Genomic DNA, 20,281 nt, shown 5'->3' on the forward strand with positions numbered 1-20,281 from the left:
TGCAGCCCCCTGATCATCTTTGTGGCTCCTCTGGACCCTCTTCAACAGCTCCCTGTCTTTCTTTTATTGGGGGCTCCAGATCTGGACTCAGTGCTCCAGATGGGGCTCACAAGGGCAGAATAGTGGGGGACAATCACCTCCCTGTCCCTGCTGGCCACCCCTCTTCTGATGGAGCCCAGGACACCATTTGCTTTCCGAGCTGCGAGAACACACTGCTGGCTCATGTTAAGCTTTTCATCCATCAGGACCCCCAGGTCCTTCCCCACAGGGCTGCTCTCAAGCACCGCTCCTTCCAGTCTGTACGGATGCCTGGGATTCCTCCAGCCCAAGTGCCAAACTCTGCACTTTGCTGTGTTGAACCTCATCAGGTTCACCCGGGCCCACCTTTCCAGCCTGTTGAGGTCCCTCTGAATGGCATCCCTTCCTTCCACAATGTCAACCGCACCACTCAGCCTGGTGCTGTCAGCAAACTTTCTGAGGATGCACTCGATTCCATAGTTGATGCTATTGATGAAGATGTTACAGAGCACCGGTCCCAAGACAGAGCCCTGGGGGACGCCGCTCGTTACTGGGCTCCACCTGGACATAGAGCCATTGATGACCACCCTCTGTCTGCAGCCCTTTCTACCAGTTTCTTATACATAGAGTGGTCCACCCATCAAATCCACATCCCTCCAATTTGGAGATAAGGATGTGGTGGGCGACCGTGTCAAAGTCCTTGCTCAAGTCCAGGTAAGTGACATCAATCACCTTTCCCTTGTCCACTGATGCCGTCACTCCATCACTGAAGGCCACCAGATTGGTTAAGCATGACCTTCCCCTGGTGAAGCCATGCTGGCTGCCTCAGATCACACGCTCATTCCTTATATGATCAAGCATGTCATCCAGGACCTGTTCCATCATCTTCCCAGGCACAGAGATGAGACTCACTGGCCTGTAGTTCCCCAGGTCCTCCTTGTTCCCTTTCTTGTAAATGAGAGTGATGTCACCCTTCCTCCAGTCACCCAGGACCTCACCTGACAGCCACGACTTTTCAAATATGATGGAGAGCGGCTCAGCAACCACCTCAGCCAGCTCCTTCAGAACCCTGGGATGCAGCCATCCGGCCCATAGACCTGTACACATTCAGTCTCATGAGGTGATCTCGGACTTGTTCTGCCCTTACAGTGGGGGGGATTTACTGCCCTGGTCCCCACCCAGAGGTTTAGGGATGCAGGGCTCAGGGACGTGAGAAATACTGGAATCCTGGCCACCAGTGAAGACCGAGGCAAAGAACTCATTCAGTACCTCAGCCATTTCTTCATCCATTGAAGCCGGTTCTCCCTTTACATTTACCAGAGGAGGCACACGAGCTTTGACCTGTCTCTTCTGGCCAATGTACCTGCAGAAAGTCTTCCTATTGTTTTTCACATCCCTCGCCAAGTTCAGTTCTGCCTGTGCCTTGGCCTTCCTGATCCCACGTCTGCAGGTCCGGATGACATCCCTGTACTCTTCCCAGGTGACACAGCCTTGTTTCCAGAGCTTGTACGCACCTTCCTTTGCCCTCAGTGTGCCCAGCAGGTCCTTGCTGAGCCATGCCAGTTTCCTACCTCCTCTGCCCGCTTTCTTATTCAGAGGAATGGAGGGCTCTTGTGCTCTCAGAATGGCATCCTTGAAGAGTAGCCAACTCTCTTCAATATCTTTGTTTTTAAAGACAGCATCCCGGGGAATCTTGGCCAACAGTCCATTGAGAACCTTAAAGTTTGCTCTTCCAAAGTTCAGGGTCCTGACGCCACTGTTTGCCAGGCCCACATCCCTTGAGATCACGAACTTAACCAGGGAGTGCTCACTGCAGCCCAGGCTGCCTCCAACCTTAATCTCCATAATCTCCATAAATCTCCAACCCCCTGCCACATGCAGGGCCACCAATCTCCACCAGACCAGGCTGCCCAGGGCCCCATCCAACTTGGCCTTGAACACTTCCAGAGACGGGGCATCCACAGCCTCTCTGGGCAGCCTGTTTCAGCATCTCACGACTCATTTGGTAAAGAACTTCCCCCTGAGACCCAATCTAAACCTTCCTTCCTTGAGGTAAGAGCAGAAATTAGAATATATTCCATATTCCCATTGTTGAGTATCCAGTCCTGCATGAACCAATATACATTTATCATCACTGAGTATCAGTACATCAATTTCCACGGCTTTTTCAATTTATCAACCCAGAGCTGGGTTTTATTCCTTTCCTCCAAGAGCCTACTGGCATCGTCTTTACCACAGATTTAATTAGTATCCTCTCCACTATATCTTCTAAGTCATTAATGAAAATATTGAAGAGTATGGGACCAGGAATGGCTCCCGAGGGGGTCTGTAATTATATTTTGAATATATTTAATGTGCCTGGTGACAATAGGTTTGTGTTTCTGCTGCTTGTGATAATGCTGAAACTATCAGGGCTTTTAATTACATCTGAAGTAGACAGCAAAGGTGTTTGTGCATCAATCTGAGACTCGAAGATTTCATTCCAATTATAAAGGGAAGAGATTCACAGAAATAATAAAAAAAAAAAAGTCAAAAATGAATATATTTTACATGGAGAGATTTTTTTCCCCTTCAATCTCTAAATCAAGTTACAGGCCTGTAGCAGAATACATAATGTTAGTTTAGGGTCGCTGCAGCATTTTTTATGTGTACAGCTGTTCTTCCACTGGTGTAAGTAGACACATCTGCTCATTAGCAATACAATGTCATTTCCAGTGTCTAATTTTAATTATTTGCAGATGATAGATTCCTTATGTGATGTCTAAAAAAAGTACAGTCCTTCAAAACTGGTGAGAAATAAATATACCCTCTGCAACTAAAACGGGTCAGCACAACGAAAACCAGATATTAATCTGGAGAATTCATGTATCAGCACTAAGGCTAAATGCCAAACTGTTTGGAAGGTCACAGGGAGGAGAAACAGCTCATACATCTCTTCTTTATCGTGGATACACAAGACTTATGGACTAAGAGATGTTCTGAATGAATCTGGCAGGTGATGAGTTTGTTGTAGTACAGATGGTCCTTAACTGCTGGAAAAATATCAGTTCTGCTTACATTTCCTGGACAAACACAGGCAAGATAAGGACTTCTTCATGACAGAAAGGACAAATGAGATTACTTACCACTAGCTTTGGTTTTCTGTATACTCAAGGAATGAGTAGAAGTCATTTTCTAGAAGCTCTTAGGCAGCGATGGCCATGGCTATCTTTGCCCTACACCCTTGTGTCAGAGGGCTGCTAAGGCCATTGGGCCCTGCCTTCCCCTCAGCTCCTTCAGCTACCAGAAATACAAACAGGAGCCAAAAGCAGCAATGAATGACAATAGGATTTGTGTACAGAGAGAGAATTGAGAACTGTAGTAGCTGGGAAGCACTGGATACTCTTGATAAATACAAGGAGCAGAACTACCGAAACAAGCATAAAGTTTTCAAGAGAGGAAGGTGCTAAAGGAGATGAGTGGATTTTTCATTTGCTCCAGGTATGTTTTCAAAAGGAGGGAACAGTATTTGGGCTTTTTTTCTGCTAAGAAGAAATGTATGACTATTGATGTAGAGATGTGGCTCTGAGGGACACGGGGTAGCAGGTATAAGGGCGACTGGGTGATTGGTTGGACTTGATGACCCTAGTGGTCTTCTCCAACCTGAATGATTCTGTGATTCCACGATTTTATGAAAGCAACAAAGAATCATCCTTTAAAGCTGCCTCAGATTGAGCTGAAATCTTTAACACATGTAAGACTTCGATCTTCCAAAAGATCAACATAATTACGAATAGCACCATGCTTAACAGCCATCCTGCTTGCACCATGACAAACTGATTCCTCCAATATCATAAAGATGTTTCCAGAGACTTGGAGAAATTGTTTCTGACTCCCCTCAGAGTAGTCAAACTCTCTGATTAGATAAAATATGACATTTTCTTCCCTGAACATAAGTAAAGTTGGGTTTCCCAACTGGCTCACACATTGGCAGGCACTGCTGGTGCCATAAGGGCAGTCTCACTGGCAGTTGTGCTTCTGGCAATGAAAGTCCAGGCTCAAAACTATATTTTAGTTCATGCAGGGTTAGTTTTCAGCTTGATCAGAGAATTTTTTCGTGGCTTTCAGTGTCAGCACGAAGAAAGACGTGGCGTCCTCCAAACAGGTCAAAAACTAGCTTCCAGAAAACGTGAAAACAGGCTGAGGCACAACGCAAACTGATGGGCTGAAAGTGGACACACAGCATGGAGGTGCCAGCAAATCCATTGTAAGGATGCAATTTGGAGGAGATGGCTCTAAGAAAGGCACCTTTGGTGCAAAAACAGGGCAGTACGGAATCTGCTCTGTGCCTCTGTAAGTCTACAAAGCGATGCACAAAGCAGACAGCTGTAAGACACTCTAGCAGTATTTTTAGCATAGGACATTCACCCTCTTTTGCTGTACCAGCCACAAAGAAGCAACCACCTCAAGCACTTCTAGAGTTGCGTAGAGCATTCCCGTTATGGATAAGATTATTCCTAGGAGAGAAGGAATGCTGATCTGTGCAGTAGAGGCTGAACAGAGATGACAACCATATGTCACTTGGCAGAATTCGAGGGTTTGTTGCTTTTTCAGTATCCCGAATGTAATGAATTATAAAATACAGCCTAAATTAATAGTCAAGGAGGACTTTATCAGGGCCCCACACTTAGGAGATGCTCATTTGGGAGAATCTCTTTCAACTCACAGGCTGTTTGACTGATCAAAGGTTCTTGCTTTTCAGTAGTCTTCTGTATAATACTCAGACTCAAGAGCTCCATGAAACAAGAGCCAGGCTGCCTCCCAGAGAAACCTTGAATCCCAGTGAGATGTCTGCCTCATCTTGAAGGCAGGAGGTCCAACTGCTTGGAAAGCAGGAACTTCTGAATATTAATATGCTTTTTCAACAATGAATGATAGGGCTGCCTGTCTGTATCCTTTAGCAAGTTGGTGCCAACTAGATCGATACTTGAAAGATCCTTAATTGCAAGTGAATCTGAAACAATACAAGTGAATATTTCCATATTTGATGTTTAATGACACTGGGACAACTAGACCAGCCCATTGTTTCGGTGGGGGATACGAGGGCTTAAATGGAATTAACCTGACTTCTGGGGGAAAGATAAGGCAGTGCCACAGACAAAGCTTTTTTATTTCTGAGTGAGCACTATACTCAGAAAGTCCAGCACTTGCTGGCTGTATGAGACACTGGCTTCATCCAAGGAGTGTGCTGAATTTCATGAATAAGAAATCTTTCTAATTTAACTGCTTAGCAAAAGCCTTCCCTTTGACAGACTGAGCTGCATTCCCGCAAGGCTGGCTAAATAAGACTTTGCACATAGCTGAATTTCAGGAAAGAAGAAAAATATCACAGGTCAGAGAGATAATTCTCACTTTGTATCTTTACAGAAAACCACGTTTCTCATAGCAAGATAAAAGCAGGGAGCGGGTGCAAAAAAGATGAAGAAACAATTCCACCTTACCAAGCTTCTAGTGCTAACTGCCACAACTTGAAAAAGATACACAGCATACCATCTCTATCCCACAGGACAAAGAAACTTGAAATTGGGCACTAGTGGTTTAGTTTTTCTCTAATCAAGAAAGGCTATAGAGATGTAGTGAGCTTTGCAGAGACACTGAACAGAGTTTAGCATTAAGCAATCATAAAAATACACAGGTAAAGCAACCTGCCCACATCAGCCGTGTCTGGAACACAAGAAGGCTTCAGTGACTGCCATCATCTCTGCAGGTAAAGTGATGTTCTTGCTTTTTGCAAATTATTACAAAAGAACCACTTGGAACTTCTACTGAGTCAAGCTAGGATGAATCATAGAATCATAGAATCACAGCATGGCCTTGGTTGCAAAGGCCCACAATGCTCATCCAGTTCCAACCCCCTGCTGTGTGCAGGTCACCAACCAGCAGACCAGGCTGCCCAGAGCCACATCCAGCCTGGCCTTGAATGCCTGCAGGGATGGGGCATCCACAGCCTCCTTGGGCAACCTGTTCAGTGCCTCACCACCCTCTGGGGGTAAAACTTCGTCCTAATGAAGGCTTAGCTGTGTTTATACCAGGCACCACAGAGCCACACAGATTCCTGAGGTAGCTGTGAATGACTTGGGTATGCACACTGCAGCATCATGCAGAGATATTAGCTTACATCCCAGAAGGAATACGGTCACATTAGTGTGGCTCTGTGCCCGGGCTAATTAGGTGATGTTTCCTCAGTTGCCAGAAATCAAGAAGTGAATCATACATCTGCCAGCATCCAACCTTCTTCCGAAAGCACTGACTGGAACTATTCTGAACCTCAGTTATGTGAGGATGTAAAGTGAATACAAAGATATTATTGTTATTACTTTGTTTTAAAGTCAGAAGGAATCTTAAGTTCATTTACCACAACTACTACATTATGCCCAGTACTCGTACTTCAGCCAACCTAATGCACTGAAGCTTTTTAGAGACCAAGCTATTGCATCTGTGCCACATGCAGTGACCAACCAAACACAGTCCAAGGCAAGACTACAGCAGTGGCAGAGAATTGGTTAGGTAGTAGTTTCCCTGAGTATATCAACAGAGATCCATTCCTCACGCTGCTCTGGAAGGCTAGGTTCCTAGCTCTGGCAATTGGGATGAATCCAACGGATGAGTAAAACACAAAGAGGCCAGGTTATGGCCAATCGCTGACAATCCAAATTAAAAAGAACAAAACTAGAACTAACCAGTGGTAGGATGGGGTAAAATTCCTTACTGAAACCTACAAGCAAACCACAAAGGCCCTGAAGAATGATGTGAAGACAGGTATAGCCTCAGAGCTAGTGTTTCAAGGATTGTGCAAGCACATCATTCTGATCACAAACAGAAAGGAAGGGGTTGATCAAGGAGGCACATAAATCAGCGCATCCCAGTACATGCCATTGCCACCACACATAGGCAGAGCTTCTCAGGAATTGAATCGAGCTCCTCTTTCAAACGATAAATGATCTCATTTCAAAGTCTTGAAATGACAGTGATGGAAAAAGAAACCAATGCTTAATTACACTGCAAGCTGCAAAATTATTTCATTCTGAGGTGAAACTTCTCAAACTTGAATGTCCAGCTATTGGATTTTGTCATGGTCCATCAGTGGTTGGATTGTCAATCTCACAATGATGTTTGACATTTGAAGGTGTCCTTTTTTCTGTTCTATAATCCTTGGTAGGTCAACACAGAAACCACATGAAATTTTTCAAAGAAAGGCAACAAAGCAGTGAAGAGACTGGAACACAGACCCTAAGTGTTAGGAGGAGTGGATGAGTGCACTGGGATGGGTCAGTCCAGAGCAGAGGAGCTCAGGGGAGACCTGATTGGTTTTTCCAACTCCTGAAAGGAGGTTGTGGTGAGGTGGGGGACAGCCTCTGCTCCCGGGTAACAGCACTGGGACAAGAGGTGATGGCCTCAAGCTGAATGAGAAGAGGTTCAGGTTGGATATTAGGAAACATTTCTTCTTAGTGAGTGGTTCCAACACATTGGAACAGGCTGCCCAGGGAGGTGGTGGGGTCACCATCCCTTGAGGTGTTCAAGAAAAGGGTAGATAGAGCACTTAGGAACACTGGTTTAGAGGGCATGGTGATCCTGGGCTGACACTTGGACGTGATGATCTTAGTGGTCTTTTCCAGCCTTGTTTACAAATCCATGAGATTTTACTGGCTGCCTCCAGAAAGCGTCCTCGCCATGACTAGGGCTTCCCTTTTCACACAGGCAGGAGCTGCAATAGCAATTTTTTGTCTTTCTGCTGCACTCTGGGCTCAGTGGAAGACACTTAATCCACAAAAGCCCCTGGATCCCTTTCAGCATTACTGACTCTCAGGGTGGTGCCCCATTCTGTAGGTATCATCTGCGCTTTTTGTTACCAGATGTGGTAACAAGTGGCATAATTATGATAGCTGTTAAAATATTGAAATGAGTTACTGAGCGTAATATTTCTGGAAAATGGTAGAAAGCATGATGCTTATTGAGACTATATAAACATGTACAATGTGTTCCCAGCACAGTTTCCCATTTATGTTTGCACAGATGTGTATAAAGTCACCACGAAATCTCTTCCAAGAGAGATAAAACGAAAGGTTCAAAGAAAGCAAATAGCCAGAATGCTCCACTCAGCATATCAATTCTGACATCTTTTGTTCATTTTTTTGCTAATCATAAAAAAAAAAAAAGTATATTCGCTGCCATTGGAAAATACAGCAAAAAAATATCTATTTTACAAAGTATAAATTTTCTCAGCAAAAAATAGAACGTCCACATTTGAAGCTGCAAAGAACTGTGCTTCAAATTAAGGGACAAAAGATTGCATTACAGAAGAAATTGTCATAATCAAAGCTGAGAAAAAAAAATTCTATTGTCTGCTGTGTCTCTCTGTGGGAATTTTCCCAGCACAGACAGCTGTAAAGGAGGAGGGGTATTGTGAGTTTCTGTACTCTCATTCTCTCTCTTCCTCTCTTTCTCTGTCAATAAATGTCTGCAATCATATTCTCAAGCTCCAGTGTGATTTCAAGGTTCATCTCTTCCATGCAGCTCAAACACTAATTATCCCAGCTGTAATTAGTAAGATAATTAAATACTGGCTCACTCATCACTCTACCTTGTGTCGGGTCATGATTCTCCCAGAAGACCTTGAGCAGTTTCTCAAAGCTGATGTTTTCTGGCTGATATACCACTCGTACAGCTTCCGTGTGGCCAGTCCTACCTTAAAAGACAAAAATCAGATCCTATTAATGAGAATTAGCTGCTGCATACCCATTTTTTTTTTAATATTGAGATCAAAAGCACAATCCTTATTTCCCTTTTTATTTTTTTTAATGTATTTTTAAAGGCACGAGCTTCTTATACATAATGTTTAATGTACATACTAGCTCTATGATATCTACAAGTTTGGACAAGGCCATCATGAAATAAACCAGCCAGAGTGTAAATAAGGTAAGCCAGTGATATTTTTGCAGATGTTATCAAGTTTCAGCAAAAAATAAATAAATAAATAAAATACAATAAAATAAATCTCTTAAATATTTGTGCCTGACAATTAGTAAAATATTATCAAGCATTCTAACCAGAATATTAAAATATGAAAGCATATGAAGAAAACATGAAAAATACAACACCTACACTGTCCTGGCAGTAGGAAGCTGGGCTTCACCAGCAATGAGGTAAGATACAGATGAAATAATTGATAATGAAGACTAAGCTCAAAGGCTTGTTTACACAAGATCATACAACAAATTCCAAACTCTGTATCTGCCAACACACTGCTCCCACTGGACCTCAGAAAGAGTCAATGAGCTCCTAATTGAACTTCGTGGCAGTAGATAAAGTTCAAGGAAGGCAATCAGGGATTACTTCACATTAAAAGACATTATTCCTGTTTTTCAGTTATTTTATGGCCCAAATTCTTTCATTCTTTATTATATTATTGAAAGATTAAGTTCATAAAAGGAGAAGTATCTGGCCGCATGACTTTCCTCAGCAAAAACTAACAGATTGCTGAACACCCAGGCATTGCAAGGTGAGAGTCCATGGTACTGAGTGCTGCACACGCCCAAAATTTATAAATGTAGGCCTTTTTGTTGCCATAATATCTCCATTTGAAAGAAAAAAAAATCAACCCTATTCTCCAGTTAAAGCATAACAAGGAACTAATCAACCAAAGTAAGCTGGATGGTCAGAATGACTTTTAGGTGGGCATAAAATAGGCTACTTGTTCAAACTACGCCAGGTTTTCCTGTCATTCTCACCAGCATAAATTTCAGCTTTACTCAGCTGACTTGAACTGAATCATCTGGAATTTCATGCAGTGCAACAACCAAGTGAGTCTGGCCCATTGGGGGGTTCTGAATTAGCTGCCACCAAACAAGAAAAATCAGTCTATAAGTTACTGGGGAATGTTCAGTGAAAATACCAATCTGGTACTAAGGGAAATTTGAAGGAAAAAAAAAACAAAAAACAGTAGTGGAAGGAAATGCAAAGGATGTAGGACATACAAAAGAGGTGTAAGAGGGAAAGGTAAGACAGCATTACAGAATCACAGAATCACAGAATCACCTGGGTTGGAAGGGACCTCAAGGATCATGTAGTTCCAACCCCCCTGCCTAGCAGGGCCACCAAACATACACCAAACATACACATTTAGATCAGGAGCATTACATCTGTTAATTGGGGCATGTGAAAAGAAGAAAACTTAAATGAGGCACACAGGCAGGTGGGCTAGCTATCAAAGGGGATTTAAAAGAGTAGGATTAAATTTAGTCTAGAACACAGAGAACTAAAAGGGGACATATCTGGGATACCTGTAATGAAAATTTTGATAAAATCAATTTGGTTCCTGTCCAGTGTGCTTGACAATACAGCAAAGATAAGCTCCCTGCAATTAAAAGGCAAAAAAGTACAAGTTATATGTAACTTGTAGCTAAAGCCATGTCATCCTGACCACCAGGATACTGTCCAGGCAAACGATGGCCCCATTCCTCTTCCACATGCTCTGTGCCTATTGAAATCAACAACTGAAGCAATCCAATATCTGAAGGCAAATTTTGAGGGCAGGTAACTGAAAAGGATCCTACATTTAGTAGGATAAAAATGAAAGTCACAGGTAGTTGGCTTGATAGTGAAGTGAAATGGTCTTCCTGTAGAATGGTGCAAACTGACAGCCAGCTTAGGTCAGGGAAGGAATTTATTCTAAATTCCATGTTTTAACATGGATTATCAGGGAAAATAATAGTGTTTCTTTTTTTTCCCTTAGCTGAAGACCAGCTTGGGCTTTTTATTGTTGCTTGAGATAAAGGAGAGCAAACGGACAACAATGCATCCAGATTTTGCAAGCCCACCTCATGTAACTAAAAAGATTCAGGAGCGGCTTCCGACTTCATTATTTTTTTAAGCCAATGTGAACCATGAGAAAGTTCTTGTCACTCAGGAGCAAATTGCTTGTCTGAGACAAGCAGCTTCAGACCACATGAGTGTTTCTTCAAGAACTTCAAAACAACAGAGGCATTACCTTTCCTCTCCATTGAAGCAGCAATTATATCTTGTCAACACTGTCTGCTCTGACTAATCCAGAAGTTCAAAGAATCAGTTTGCTTCTTTTCCTCTGAATAGGGAAATAACAGCATTACCCTAAGAATGCTATAGCCTGACCTCATGGAAAAAAATCCCTTAGATGTGTGGCTAACAGACTGGTAGAACCCAGAACATATTTAAAATCAATATTCATCCTCACAGAGAAAGCCAGGAGATAATGATGGCCAGTCTTATCAAATTCACCTTTAATAACCCTCAAAGCCTCTCCACAACCTATTGGGTTTTCCTTCTGAATATGGCGTGGCTATTTCTGCTATGAACAATCTCAGCCATTTGTGGTGAGCACCCTCAGCTCCCACCAATTTCCATGGAAACTCTTCTGATCAACTGGGTGCGCAAGAGCAAACAGAGGCAAAAGGCTTCGTGTGGCACTGATTGAGCACAAGCTTCCCTAGGAGAAGCACAAAGAGAAAACAGCACTGGACAGAAAGAACGTGCAGTCACTCTGCAGGTACTGTGTGCTTCATAAGGCTTCAACAGAGGCTCAAGGTTAACCTGAGCAGCACGCTGAAGCTCAGCTCATCGTGCTGGATGTGACTCAGCTAAAGCCAAAGTGACTAAAGGAAACCAAAACTCTGTTTGCCTTCTTAGTTTTTGGCATTAAGCTTAAATTCCCTTGTTCCTTGCAGGGGAGTTTGATTAGATGACCTGTAAGGTCAGCAATTCTATCATTCTGTGAATTTTGACTGCAAAAACAGAATAATTGCATTTATCTTGGATTTATATGCTAAGTACACAACAGGGAAAAGAACAGAGCAGGCATCACAACAGCCAACCACTCCTTTGCACTGTAAGAAAACCCACCCATATCGAAACATTTCTAACCAAATCTTTATTTGGTAAGATTTCTTAAAATGGAGAGGCAGTAATCAAAAAAAAGGTTCATATCCCCTAAGGAGAGGTTTAAACCAGCTAACATAGAACAACTGAAACAATTTAATCTGCTCAGTGATGGATGGTGTTCTTTCAGTGATATTCAGCTCTTCAACTTCGTACCTCTTTCACAATCTATCACAAAACGTCCATTTATATTAAGTCAGAGAGTCACAGTGTCCTCAGATCACCTATTGGTTTTAATTATCTGGTTTTTAATATTCCACAGCGAAAGCGCGCTTCACTTCAAGTTCCAAAAGTTCCAGGAGCCTCCTCCCAAGAGAGCCACAACTTTGAAGCGCATGATTTATTGAATCACTAAGTATAATTCAATTTACTGTTCAATGTGCAAATGGAAATCCTTTATTTGTAGGTGCCAGTATTGGATTTCTAGCCATGGTGCTCAGTTCTCCTTCAGCTCTGCAAGGAGCTTAGCCATAGAAGAACCTCGCTGCAGCCGATAAGACTTTATTACACCGTGGCAGGTAGGGCTGTGTGCCAACAGCAGACTGTTTATCCTGTATCTATTTCCCACTTAGAAAACATAGCCGCTCTCAGAGGATTAGCTACAGTGAGCTCTTTCAGTGGGGATTCAAGCTCTGGCAAAAACCTCCCTGTAAAGAGCAATGAAAATAAAAAAAAAAAAAATTAAAAAAAAGACATCTGAGTGACACATCAGTGCTTCTTTTCAACTTTTTTTCTCCCTAATAGTGTTTAGATTTTCACCTTCTTAATCATCTCCCAGGTGAGTGCCCAAGCCAACGGATTAGAGAGCTGAGCTCATTCTTTTTAACTTGCTGCATGCTGTAAGCAGTTCATTATTTCCTGCAAAGTGGAACAACTTCAAAGGGCTCCTCACCTGCCAGCACCCACATGGCACGTGGGCTTCTTCTCCTGATACTTCAGCCCTTGGTGAACTGGGTTATGAAATCCACGCAATGCCAAAGCTATTCCCTCCTGCCCCATTTCTGACTTGCTTCTCTTTGCCTGCTGAAACAAAGGGATGTGTGCCACTGGTAGGCATACGGCCAGCCCAGCCTCTCCATCTCCTACATCCATTATGCCCCTCTGCTGGAGGTGCTCAGGGCCAGGTCGGATGGGGCTGTGAGCAGCCTGATCTACTGCAACCCTACCCACAGCAGGGGGGTTGGAACTGGATGATCTTTGAGGTCCCTTCCAACTCAAGCCATGCCATGATTCTACAATTCTATACAGTAAGGCATCACGTGTGTAGCTCGAGCACCAAAGTTAAGAGATGATCTCACAGCATCTCCTTATAGTTTCCCCTTCTTTGTGCAATAAACTTTTCGTAAGTCTCATATACTTTCTGACACAAATGTCTAAATGTAACTGAAAGGAACAGGCAGCAGATTTTCAGCCAATGCATATTTCAGAGCTTATTGATTTTGGAGCTAAAACAATTTGTGCTAGCTAAAGCCAAGGCCCTAGCGAATATGTAAAGTATTATATGAAAAAGTAATAGGTCTTTTGAGCATCTGCTTCTTCAAACCAGCCTGGGAATTTTTATTATGCTGTAGATATCATTCATTACATTTCCAGCTTCTCTTTAAGATAGCAATGTGTTAAGCAAGCAAACAAAGGTTAGTCAAGAACACACTGAGAAACCACTCTGGGGATCCTTTTAACTTTTTAACTTTTTTTTTTTTTTTTAACCTTCCAAATAATGAGCGTGAAAAGAATGGCAATAATAACATTCTGATAGACTTTCAGAGGGCAAAAGAGCCCATAATGGCAATATTATTTGACTTCCTGCCTAACACAGAATTTTTGTAGATAAAAAGTCACCTCCTGCAACTCCCTCTTTCCTGACCACTTTTCAGTTTTCTGGGGGGAGTTTCATACTGTTTGGAAGATCGCTGTGAAATATTAAATGGCACTAACATTTGGCTAACTGTTTTTTTGTTTTTACCTTATGTTTCCCAGTTCTCTGCAGACTTTGTCAGCTCTGAAATAGGAGGTTATGTCTGACTCATTATCCTCCGTGAGTTTCTGATTTGCAAAATATAATGCTTTACCTTCTCAGTGTGATCCACTCTGTTTTATACAGCTGTACTAAAATATATGTCAACCTTACAGAGAAAGAAACCAGTTTATCACTGTGGGCCAATTCTGCAGTTGTTAATCTAAATAAGATTTTGCTTAAATACCACGAACTTCTGCCTGAAAAAACAGCGTGCCCAGAGAAGGCAGCCATGTACTGCAGCTACAGTGTGGTGCACATAGAAAAGGAGAATTTTCTGAAAGTCTGCTTATTGGTTTCAGTAGAGGACAGATGAATGTCAAAGTAAATGAAAATTTAAAAAGAAAATGTTAGGGAAAATGTCTTTTCTAAAAGAGTGGTGATGCACTGCGACAGGCTGCCCAGGGAGGTGCTCCAAAGCAGTGGAGATGCGGGCGAGGTTGGGCTGGGTGTTGGGTGTTGGATGTTTGGGCTGGGGTTGGGCTGGGTGATAGCAGAGGTCTTTTCCAACCTTAATGACTCTGTGATTCTGTATGTGTGCCTCCCCAGTATCTCTTCAGAGAATCAGGGAGTGGTTGGAGCTAGAAGCACCCCGGGGTCCCTCTGGTCCCCCCCTGCTCCAGGAAGGTCATGTAGAGCTGGATGTCCAGCACCACGCCAGGGGCTGCAGAAGATCCACAAGGAGGAGACCCTACAGATCTCTGCTCTCTGTACCAGGGCTCCAGCACCTTGGGGACCCTTCTTCCTTCAACTGTACTTTCAACTGAAGAATCCGTAAAAGGAAAATACAGGAATATGTGCACACACAAACACATACACACATGTATATATCGCCTACAGGATAAAAGGAGACAACAAAACTTTGCCATCTTGTTCACTGTACACACAGGATATGTCTTTGTTAGGCTGAAGGCTCCCACTGCCAGCACTGTGGGAGGGATTAGCAGAATAGACTCACTTTGGTCTGGGCAAGTGGGCTGGATGCTATTCACAGTTGGAATGCATTAAATGTGCTCCAGGAGAGAATATTCTGATTTAATTTCTTTCAGAAGGAATCTCAGCATCAAAAAATATTCCAGCACTTTCTTGCAGATGCCAGTGATAAGCTTTTTTACTATTTGTAGTAGGAAAAATGTCTGGGTCATAGGGCAATGTATTGGTTGTGATGTGTGATACGGGATAGCTCTGGTTTGACTGGTGTTTCACAGCAGAGATCAGCGAACTCGAAGAGTTGCCTTGCCTTGGGGATACTGTACAACACAACAGAGCATCTCACAAGACATTCAGCTGAAGAAAAATTGTTGAAGATAGGCATATAATTAATGCCATTCAATATGGTTGTATGGAATGTAGGTCTTGTCAGCCAAACTTGATTTCATTCTCTGATGAAATTACAAGTCTAGTTGTAATAAATGTAGAATGTAATAGCATGGGTGTAATAGACTTAGACTTTATTAATGCATTTGACTTATTACTTCATGACAGTCTGATTAAAAAATTAGCACTATACAATATCAATACTGCACGTGTTAAATGGATTAAGAATTGTCTAAATGACAGTTCTAAAAAAATTGTCTGAACGGAATGTGCATTGAATGGCAGCATTTTTATCAGCACATTCCAGGGACTGGTACAAAGCTTGTTGCTTGTTGCTATCAGTAAAGAAATAAAAAGTCTCCACTTACAAAATTTCTGGGTAACTCACATGAGGAAGCTGATAGGAGGGTCTTAGAAAGGAAAAACTTTCTAAGGGTGCATGCAATCAAAAATCAAAACCAGTCATATGTAAAATCTTACCAAAGGGAACAAGTGGCACAATCTGAAAACAAGGAACAATCTTTGAGGAAAGTGCAAGAGTGGAAGCAGAGGAACAAGTAAAGAAGAAATCCTTTTGCCATTTAAAAAAAAGAAAAGGGTTGAATAAAAAAAATGAGGTTGGTGTGAACAAGACTGGTGAGACGAATCCTGACAGTAAGTAGCTCCTCAAAAATAGTTTCAGAGACAATCCCAGAAGACATGTTATGTTTAGCTTTCAAAAAGAAAATCCAAAGGTTTTCAATTAGAGGATATAGAGAATGATTGAGGGTCTTTGAACAAGCAATGAAAAAGCATACCAAGAGCCAGCGGTAGGAACTGAAACCAGGCAAACTCAAATGGAAAGGCAGGCACATTTTTCGTACTGGAGAAGGTTATCTTCCACAAAACACCACAGTGTTCAATTACACCATTTGACCATTCAGTGCTCCCATAAACCCAAGTCCTATAAACTAAGGAAACTGGTTGATTCCCCTTCTGGTACTCTCAAATTCAATCAGCTCTCCTTTTGGAAGAGACACTTCTGACAAATACCTGTTAAAGGAAAAAGATATAAGGCATAATAAAATAGTAACTGGATGAAATGTAATGACCTGTGATATAAAAGATATCAAATTAAATAATGCAGTAAGCCCTTACAAGCCTTAAATGCTGTGAATATATGAGTGAATTGCCTCTCTTTTCCTTTGTTCACTTAACTTTAATAAAGCCTTTCTATTCCAAACACTGCTATCTGCACAGAGTTGGAACTTCTGTATTTTCTTTTCATCGTCGCCAATGAGTTAGACTATAACCTAACTACAGTTTCTATATGATCTTTACATAGGTAAGTTAATAACTTTCAGCTGAAGTGCTGGATGCAGAAAAGCACCATGCTGCTACTTTTACAAAGTTCTTCTTTTAAAGCCCGAATTTAACCTTAAATTTAGACACATCAGATGGACAGAGCCTTTACATCTCAATAAATAATGTTTACTGACAAACCAGTTATACTTGGCACCATGGAAAATGCAATGCCAGACTTCTCCCATCTAACCTAATCTAAAAGCTCCAGTGGGTGGATATAAAACAAAACAAATGGTTGTGCCTGCCTTAGAGTGAGGAACAATGACTTTAGGGTAGGACACATTAATTAGAATGTTACTTTATAAAATGAAAGATTAAATATGAAGAAGTAATAGGAATTACAGAAATACAGCCACACAACTAACAGCAATCTCATGTTGTTGACAACATCTTACACTGCTGTGGAGCCCAGTGTTAAGGCATAACTGGTCTACATGTACATTTCTGTAGAAATGGCATGCCAGAATAACCATTGGTGTTACAAAAGCTTCAAACTTCGCTCAGGACATGGAAATAAAAAGGTATTTTCAGAGACTTCCAATTACTGAAAGACCGATATATATATATAAAGAAAGAGTCGATTTAGACAGTGACAAGAAATAAATTAAGGTCAAAAATCTGGTCGGATGAACACAGGATGGATGGTACAATGAACAAACTGCTCAGCAGACAGGTGCTCTTGAAAAATGATACCGAACTTCTTCAAAGTTTAGGTGGGAAACGCGTCACATGGCTGAGACTGAAACGCTCAATAACATAAAGAAGCAGAAATCATTCAGTTTTCTTTCCTGGACTATATTACAAGCTGTGGGAGACTGCAACAAAATACAGAGCCCATCATTTTTCATTCACAGAATCACAGAATCACAGAATCACAGAATTGTTTCTTTACAAGGAGAGTGGTTAGGCCCTGGAACGGGCTGCCCAGGGTGGTTGTGGATGCCCCGTCCTTGGACGTCTTCAAGGCCAGGTTGGACGGAGTCCTGGGCAACCTGATCTGAATGTGTGTGTTTGGTGGCCCTGCTAGGCAGGGGGGTTGGAACTACATGATCCTTGAGGTCCCTTCCAACCCGGGTGATTCTGTGATTCTGTGATTCTGTAATTGTAGGGGTTGGAAGGGACCTCCAGAGATCATTGAGTCCAACCAACTCAAATACCTCTATTTCTATCTCCTCAAAGAATGCACAAGAAAATGTACTACATGTTCCCAGAACTTCCTGACAGCAAAGTAGCAGCACAACATACAGTTTTGATTTAACTATATGTGAACACTCTATCTTTTGTGTAGATGATCCTTATACAATGGATTTATGATGTTTTCCCCATTCGTTCTGCGTGGAAGATGATGTCAAGATCTTCTTTGATTTTATCACCCTCTACTTTGACATTTCTCAAAGTCATTGCATTACAGGTTGTGTTTTTTTCTCTGTACTGCATAAAACAATAATACAGAGCAGAACCCAAAAAAGGGAAAGAAAGATTTTTACTTTTCAATAAAGAATCTCTTTAGGAGAAGATATGTCCAAGGCTTGTGCCGAACCTGCTGTCAGCAGAGTAATATCACTAGAAAGTTTTATTTATTTCCAATAAAAAACTATAACCCTGTCACTGGAAGCTCATCACAAACATAAAGGTACTCCTTCGATTAAAATTGATCATGCTGTAGGAAAGATTTAATGACCACAGTGCTAGATTCTGTGTTTGGGGAGAATCCAATCTCAAACTGCTCAGCTTAGTTCTCTATTGGATAATTTGGATAAGGTGAATTTCGGTTCATCGCTGCAGCGATACACACTGATTGATATACACAGTATTATGTATAGAGATCAACAACAGAAAAAATCGTATGGGAATGCATGGAAACAGAAGAGAACAGGAGACAGAACACAGCAGTGTAAGACTTTGGGGCATCCAACCTATACCCATCGCCCTTTGCAATGTGGACTTGACCTGATCTGAACTGCAACTCAAACGTCGGCCACTGATTAAAGTACAAGATTCATTATCCCACTGCATTACACTCCACACAGCTTTAGCCTACATCTGGTATCATGGATTTTTTTCTCTCACACAGTTATGAATTCAGTAGCCCAGAAGACTGCTCCATTGCAGAGCTCCTTTGAAGGATTAAATTAATGAAATGATGTTGGTTTTTTTTATCATAAAAGATAAACTCAATGAATAAAGACCTGCCCAGGAAATATATCCTATTATCCATGGGCATGAAAAACTCTGAGGATAAAAGATTAACACAGTGTCACAGTTGCACTATGCTCTTGTCCTAAGGACTTCAAAGTGCTTGCTAAATCTGGATTCCATTATCCCCATTTTGCAGAGCGTAAACCACTATTACATTGTGTTCTTCATAATTAATTCTCCAAATGTGCAACATAATTTATTCGAACACAATGAGCTCTGCCATGAGCTTTTGTGTTCATCGAAAACCCAAACACACAGACCTGCCTTGTATAAATATGCCATGTGGGTCATAGGGAGACAATATCACCATGCTTAGATAACAACAACAACAAAATCAGTTCTGTCAAGATGCATGGAATATAAATGATATAATTTGACTACAGGTAAGAAATTCATATGGCAACAATTTCACTATAATATCTTCCATTTCTAGAATATAGCTTTTCTAACAAGTCCAATAAAAAAGATGGTATCTTTGACTACATGAAATGACAACTATCTCCACTAATGCAGCAGTGCCACAAATGCATCTAGTTTATTGGAGCTGACTCAGAACAAATCACTCGCACTTGTCACCATCCCTGGATGTGTTTGAAAATCGTTTGGATGTGGTGCTCATGGACATGATGTAGCAGAGGGTTGTTAGATTGAGGGCAGTATGGTTAAGTTGTGGTTGCAATGACCATCTTTAGGGTCTTTTCCAACCTGAGCAATTCTATGACTCTATGATTTCACCTGCTGCTCCAGAAGGCAGCAATCTCCTACAGGTCCTGTGACAATTTGAGAAATGGAGTTGTAGGTAATGATTGAATCCTGTCTGATTATAAAAACACTTCCTCAGCACTTCCTTGCAAAGTCAGACAGCCTCCCCAGGACCTGTGTTATGCCCTTCTCTCATCAAAGAGAATGTAGAACTAAAGTCCTGTAGAACTAGAAGATGTCTGCAAAACCAGGCAAGACTGTTGGAACACTGAAATTTTCCTTAGGGAGTCGTGATTTACTCACTACTCCAAAGTTAATACATATCCCTAAAAGATTCAAGGGACTACCAATAGATAGGTCCATTTTGTTTCATTAAAAAAAACCACAACACAACAGAAGTAGTTCCAGGCTCTGCTGTAGGCCAAAAAGAGAAATGGACAAGAGAAAACGGTATGTCTAAATGAAATGCCTGCACTCTGTACTGGGACCTAGCTTCAATCTATAATGGGAAAACTTTTTCTCATGTCAATTTAGCAGAAAATAAGATTGATTTATTTTTCTTCTTTTCCAAAAAAAGAAAGAAAGAATTACAGCTTTTAGCTGGGAAGGCTCTGTACTAAAGTTATGCGACACTCAGAATTTCCTTAAATAAATGGGCAGAATGGAAGGAAAAGAATAACTGAAATGTGAACTGAGAACAAATATCAAAAGGAATACATGGAGGTACATAGAATGCCT

The 20,281-nt window shown here is 41.7% G+C and overlaps 1 protein-coding gene across 4 annotated transcripts in view; it reads right to left on the reverse strand.

Moving 5' to 3' along the window:
- MSRA (methionine sulfoxide reductase A) overlaps positions 1–20,281 on the reverse strand; it is a 262,146-nt gene that overhangs the window by 98,891 nt on the left and 142,974 nt on the right. For all 4 annotated transcript variants that reach the window (XM_042832591.1, XM_042832589.1, XM_042832590.1 and 1 more), the window contains one exon: positions 8,639–8,743. In XM_042832591.1, the coding sequence (XP_042688525.1) occupies positions 8,639–8,743 (105 nt within the window). The remainder of the gene's footprint in view (positions 1–8,638; positions 8,744–20,281) is intronic.

This window comes from Centrocercus urophasianus, unplaced genomic scaffold (genome assembly GCF_019232065.1).
Source record: "Centrocercus urophasianus isolate 14NV4802_14NV808 unplaced genomic scaffold, USGS_Curo_1.0 seq_39, whole genome shotgun sequence".
NCBI classification, from domain to species: Eukaryota; Metazoa; Chordata; class Aves; order Galliformes; family Phasianidae; genus Centrocercus; species Centrocercus urophasianus.